The 6,899-nt window shown below is 44.0% G+C and overlaps 1 protein-coding gene across 1 annotated transcript; it reads right to left on the minus strand.

Moving 5' to 3' along the window:
• Positions 1 to 5,562: 5,562 nt before the first annotated feature.
• On the minus strand, positions 5,563 to 6,015 carry rpl10 (ribosomal protein L10). Its single transcript has one exon. It carries the CDS (start codon positions 6,013 to 6,015, stop codon positions 5,563 to 5,565), a length of 453 nt encoding a protein of 150 aa, YP_009709938.1.
• Between the last annotated feature and the right edge of the window lie 884 nt (positions 6,016 to 6,899).

The following is a 6,899-nucleotide window of genomic DNA, read 5'->3' on the forward strand; positions in this document are numbered from 1 at the left end:
CTTTTTCAATAAAGAAGCCCCGGGGCCCCTCTCTGATAAGGAAGGAAACAAAGAATCTCAATGTTATGACAAATCTGGTCCGATGGCTGTTCTCCACTAACCACAAGGATATAGGGACTTTATATTTCATCTTCGGTGCCATTGCTGGAGTGATGGGCACATGCTTCTCAGTACTGATTCGTATGGAATTAGCACGACCCGGCGATCAAATTCTTGGTGGGAATCATCAACTTTATAATGTTTTAATAACGGCTCACGCTTTTTTAATGATCTTTTTTATGGTTATGCCGGCGATGATAGGTGGATCTGGTAATTGGTCTGTTCCGATTCTGATAGGTGCACCTGACATGGCATTTCCACGATTAAATAATATTTCATTCTGGTTGTTGCCACCAAGTCTCTTACTCCTATTAAGCTCAGCCTTAGTGGAAGTGGGTAGCGGCACTGGGTGGACGGTCTATCCGCCCTTAAGTGGTATTACCAGCCATTCTGGAGGAGCAGTTGATTCAGCAATTTCTAGTCTTCATCTATCTGGTGTTTCATCCATTTTAGGTTCTATCAATTTTATAACAACTATCTCCAACATGCGTGGACCTGGAATGACTATGCATAGATCACCCCTATTTGTGTGGTCCGTTCTAGTGACAGCATTCCCACTTTTATTATCACTTCCGGTACTGGCAGGGGCAATTACCATGTTATTAACCGATCGAAACTTTAATACAACCTTTTTTGATCCCGCTGGAGGGGGAGACCCCATATTATACCAGCATCTCTTTTGGTTCTTCGGTTTTAAATGGCCCTTTTCAGATGAAAATCTGAATACGCATTGCGCTGTATGCTGGGACTGTCTGCTTAATGGTACTCCTACTATGTTCATAAGTGGTTTTCTAGTAAAACCCCGATCTAGTAAAAATGGAGTATCTAAGACACAATCAGCAGGTAACCAACGACATAAAAGCAGTCTAGTAGGAACCTCAGAGACTACATGCGCAACAACTTATCCTAAATCCTTCTGTGAGTGGCTAGCTGGAATTATCGATGGTGATGGAAGTATGAAAGTTAGTAAACAAGGATATACTTCTCTTGAAATTACTATAGGACTTGAAGATCTACCACTACTACGATATATCCAACATATGCTTGGTGGAAGTATTAAAATGCGATCAGGTGCTAAAGCTTATCGTTATCGACTACATAATAAACTTGGTATGATTAAACTAATGAATTGTATTAATGGTCATATTCGACATTCAGCACGACTACTTCAACTACATCGTGTCTGTCAAGTACTGGATATCCCTGTAATTCTACCTATTACACTAGATGCTCAATCAAATTGGTTTGCAGGATTCTTTGATGCTGATGGTACCATTGGTATCGCTATGAAGAATCAACTACCTCAACTAAGTATTCGAGTAACTAATAAACTTCTACAAGATGTAGAGTCTTATAAGGTAGTATTTGGAGGAAATATCTACTTTGATAGTAGTCAAAATGGTTACTATCAATGGTCTGTACAAAGTCGAAAAGATGTTATCATGATGCTAGATTACTTTAAATCAAGTACTTTCCGAAGTCATAAATCACGACGATTCTTCCTTATTGAGGAATATTACAGTCTTTACGATCTCAAAGCATTTAAACCTGACAGTATTCACCATAAAGCATGGCTAGCTTTCCTAGACAAATGGAATAAGTTGATGATATAGTCCACCTTTCTTCTATTCATCCGCAACTATTAGTATAGTAGAAGAGAAAAGCACCCTGAAGTTTACATTCTAATTCTGCCGGGATCCGGTATCATAAGTCATATCGTTTCGACTTTTTCGGGAAAACCGGTTTTCGGGTATCTAGGCATGGTTTATGCCATGATCAGTATAGGTGTTCTTGGATTTCTGTTTGGGCTCATCATATGTTTACTGTGGGCTTAGACGTTGATACCCGTGCCTACTTCACCGCAGCTACCATGATCATAGCTGTCCCCACTGGAATCAAAATCTTTAGTTGGATCGCTACCATGTGGGGGGGGTTCGATACAATACAAAACACCCATGTTATTTGCTGTAGGGTTCATCTTTTTGTTCACCATAGGAGGACTCACTGGAATAGTCCCGGCAAATTCTGGGCTAGACATTGCTCTACATGATACTTATTATGTGGTTGCACATTTCCATTATGTACTTTCTATGGGAGCCGTTTTTGCTTTATTTGCAGGATTTCACTATTGGGTGGGTAAAATCTTTGGTCGGACATACCCTGAAACTTTAGGTCAAATCCATTTTTGGATCACTTTTTTCGGGGTTAATCCGACCTTCTTTCCCATGCATTTCTTAGGGCTTTCGGGTATGCCACGTCGCATTCCAGATTATCCAGATGCTTACGCTGGATGGAATGCCCTTAGCAGTTTTGGCTCTTATATATCCGTAGTTGGGATTCGTCGTTTCTTCGTGGTCGTAACAATCACTTCAAGCAGTGGAAATAACAAAAGATGTGCTCCAAGTCCTTGGGCTGTTGAACAGAATCCAACCACACTGGAATGGATGGTACAAAGTCCTCCAGCTTTTCATACTTTTGGAGAACTTCCAGCTATCAAGGAGACGAAAAGCTATTGAAGTAAAAGAAGAAAAAGTCGCCGATTGCTACTAAGAACCTAACAGAACTTTTCAAAATGTGGGTTGAGAATTGGAGGGCCGACGAGGCTAGGGCCCTATTTTCCAGCAATGACCGGTCAAGGTCAATCAAAGTGGGGATTCACAGATGATTCTAGATCTTAACAAATCTGATCACCATCTATAGAAGGATGGAACGGGAACGAGAGCGAGGTCATCCTCTCCACGTCGCAAGAAAACGGATGCTGCGAGAAGCTTAACTATTATTATATATATTGAAACGATCTCCCCGGGAAAGCATGATGCCTGACTTGCCCCTGCTCGATCTGTTCTGGACCGCATAAAGGATAGGCTCCCTTACTTATCCTCGATCGCCAAATCCCACAGAGATGTTTCCTCGGTGCTTTCAGAGAAAGCTGTCCAAGGTTCATCAATAATTGAGGAAATCAACCAAAGTCTCTCTCCGGGTGTCCAGTTTGCTTAGGGAGAAGGATCAGATCAATACAAGGATTGCACCTCTTCACGCTGAGGTGGATCGATGCCAAGTGAGGCTGGTCGAAGTAGAGGATCAACTAGGAAGTTTTTCTGTCGATGACCTAGTGGCCAGTGCCAGAGATCAAGAGAGTCGACTCGCTTTAGTCCGGAGCCAGGTGCAAGACATTCGAGCCCGAGCGCGTGAGAATCTCGTGGCACATAAGGTTGCAGAAGCTGAGGGTCGGGAGGGAAATGTAGAAGAGCAAGATCGGGGAGGAGATTTTAAGAACAGTCATTGTACCTCCTCACTATAAGTTAACATGTGACCGTTCACTGATAATTCCAACTAAAAGGATTAACACTCTTCTTTTCCCTGCCACGACCCTAGATTGTCATTGTAACATACGGATGGTTAAGGCTACGCCCTATGGACATTGGTTACTGGGCTGAAGAATAGATTCGGGAGGGAAAGTAGAGTAGTATAGCTCTTGCTGGAAGACGATTCGGAACATGCATTATGACTCCAACCATGGAATTCTAACATGAACGTTCGTTGATAAGTCCAACAGGAGATCTACATTCTAGCTTTCACACTGCCACGAAACTAGACTTCGAGTCGGTGATTGTAAGATCAGCACGAATCAGAACTAAAGTATGATACACTCCTAACTGGCGGAGTGGGCTTAACAGCTTCGAAGGAAGGGTGAGTAGCTATAGCTACATTGTTCATCTTCCCCTCGCTACCTCTGTCTTTTCTTTCCTTTCCCTTAATCTCGTACGAATTCTCTTATAAAAAGTATAAAAAGAAAAAGATGCGTTAGGATAGGACTAGTGGGCCAAAGTAGAGCTTCAAGCATGGCTATCAATTTCACCTATATTTAGCGGTGGACCTCGAACGAGTCCCAGCGCCCCCGCTAATCCATTAAGGATATGTTCAGCTTTCTACCTCAGACCGTGCCCACCCACTAGCGCACAACGTTCCGTTGCTTGGTCGGTCAATTCAAGCTACAATCTCTCAAGCATATGTTTCGTTCGAATGGGCTCAACGCATTGCAGTCAATTCTTAGAATCGCATCCACTAGTCCCACCTTCCATTTACATAGAGAGGTTCGAAAGAGATCCATTATTACAATTGTAATTACCAGTTCCGATCCCTCTTTACCGTGAACCTCCAACTTTTGATACCGCAAATCCCTCTTCTTTCCCAACGGGAAACCAGAAAGGGAGAACCTGGGGCTAGGTTAGGTCATAGGACGAAACAAACGTTCGTTCCATCCACATCAGAAAGCATGCTAACTGGTACATCTGCTTATGTGCGGCTCTGGACGACCACTTCTCTTCCATTTTTGGTGGGGATTGTCTTCCAGACATAGATAGAGGAAGGGGCTCGACCCCCACCCAGCTCGAAGAAGTAGCTCTTTCTAGTTATCGTAGGAGAGACCGCAAAAAGTAGGGATTAGTTGGAACATCTCTAGCTGCCACGGCTTGAATTTGAGTGGATGCCAAAATTGAGGAGTCATTCCCGCTGCTAGGAGATGGCAAATGCGCCTGCCCGGTCTCATCTCGAAGACAGAGACCAGTTTTGGAAAGGAACCCCTACCCGCTCCAGTCCCTCATCCCATCTCCGAAGAAAGGGCCAATACCAGCAAGAACTGGACTGCCTAGCTGATAGGTTAGCTCGCTCCATCAGGTATCGGATATCTGTCTCAGCTATAGGAGATAGCATCGGTGAGGAGGGGGAAGATACTGCAAGGATTCTGAAGACGAAGAAGCTTGCATGTCTATCGGAGAGATTAGTTTGACCTGATATTGGAAGCCGGTCGTAAAGCTGGTTCGCCGGCAACGGAAGCTCGACTGGTTGGAGAGGATTTGTTGTTACCTTGCCACTCGGCGGCCTTTCTGTCCCATCTCATCCGCTTTTTCCCATATCTTCTGTCAATAGAATCCTTTTTTAAATATTTTTTTTACCTACCGCTACTTTGTAGCGCCTGGCGTATCCTTGATCCCTGCAGATCTTCTCACGTGACGGTCAGAAGGCTTTTGGGCAAAGGAAACTGATAGTCGCATTCCGTTCCTTGCAACATGATTCTAAAAATCGCATTAGCTTTCCCCCGTGTCGCTGACGTCAGCTCCCTACTTCAATTAAAGCTTGCTCAGTGTCCGGAATCGGGACCGGGGTGGACCATGGTAACTCGGCGAGTCATTTACTCATGAGATCCAGCCTTGCCTCCCATACTCACTTCAACCTGCTTTCTCTTTTTTTTGTTTTAGACTTGGATCTAGGGGCCCAGCACCATATCCCTGCTTGAAGAGATGGTCATCTGTGCTCCACAGCTACTGGTGTCATCACCCTACAAAGAGGGGGAACCGACCAAGATGTATGTCGTCCAACCCAACCTCAGACTCTTTCTTCCCGACCTATTTGACTCTCTGGCCGCAGTTATTTAGGTGGTATCCCGAGATTGAAGAGATCGAATTACTCCCCGGAACACACGAAAGAAAAATATGAACTAGGTAAATAGAAATGGAAAAGAGATGTTTCCAATTCATCAAAATCAGAAGCTTTTTCTACATCCATATGATCTAATAAAGTAGATCGGTATTGCCCATATAATGAAAGCAAATCTTGGTCCATGGAGTCCCAAGAAGGTAAGAACTCCAACCTGTCCGATGCTTCTTCGGCCAAATACAATATACAAGTGGGACCTGCACTATGAGCAAGCTGTGCGAAAAACCGCTTCTTTTTTCCGGTTCCGAAACAACTTGGGCGAAATGGGGTTCTACCGGGAAACCATGGATTTTTTAGTTTTCGCCATTGGTTACTGGTCGAGCCACTGGAATGGAATGAGATAAGAATCTCTGGAGATCTTTCCTCTCCACTTACTCGATACAGGCTTTCCCTCTGTAGAAGACTTCTTCCGAATGGCATAATTGTCCGACACTACGTTCCTCGATCTTCAAAGAAGACTGACTCCTCCTACTCCTCCTTCTCCTTTAGGATAGGATCGTCGTTGGTCCTTCTTTCACTAATGATCTCACCATTTTCTAGTAGTTCGCGCGAACGCGCGAGGGACTATCCTTTCTATCGCTTGCGCTTGCTTTTCACTCTCAAGACAACGGTCTTTCTCTTCTATAAAGCGAAGCAAAGCGCATGGCGCTGAAGTGAGACAATCGAAAGCACGGTGAAAGGAGTACTATCCAGGCGCGAAGAGCTCGATCCGGTTTAGTATCACGCAATTGCTAGAGCACGGGAGGATCGGGGAACAGATATGTCGATGAGGAAGAGTAATAACCGGTAAAGAGAGAAAAATCCCAGGGTTTGGAAAATCGTACCCGGATAGAGATGATGGTCTTCCTCTGATGTCTCCAAGCCGGAAAAAATAGAATAGATAGAGCCTATTACAATAGAATCACATCTCGCAGAATCAATCACGTTTATTAGAAATGGACAATAGAGTGGAAGCTGGGGAAATGGTTGAAATATCGCTCAACATAAAAAGAAACCTACTTCTTTGAAACATCAAATCCGGCGTAGAAACTGTTTGAAGGTGATTTGATGGCAAGATATTCTGTGGGGAAAACGCTTGGACTTGGAAGAATCGCGTATCCCTGATCATCGACGATAAAGTGGGAGATCGCGTATCCCTGAAGATCGAAGAGCTTAGTGTGAAACGCTCAGGAAAAGAGAAAACCAAGGACCTATGGAAGAAAAAAGTCGATGTGGTGTAGAGGTTTTTGATGTAGTCCATATCTTTATGCGCAGGATTGAGTGAATCGTATCAACGAGAAAATGGCGCATCGAACTGAGAGAAA

This window comes from Manihot esculenta, mitochondrion, assembly GCF_001659605.2.
Source record: "Manihot esculenta mitochondrion, complete genome".
Taxonomy (NCBI): Eukaryota; Viridiplantae; Streptophyta; class Magnoliopsida; order Malpighiales; family Euphorbiaceae; genus Manihot; species Manihot esculenta.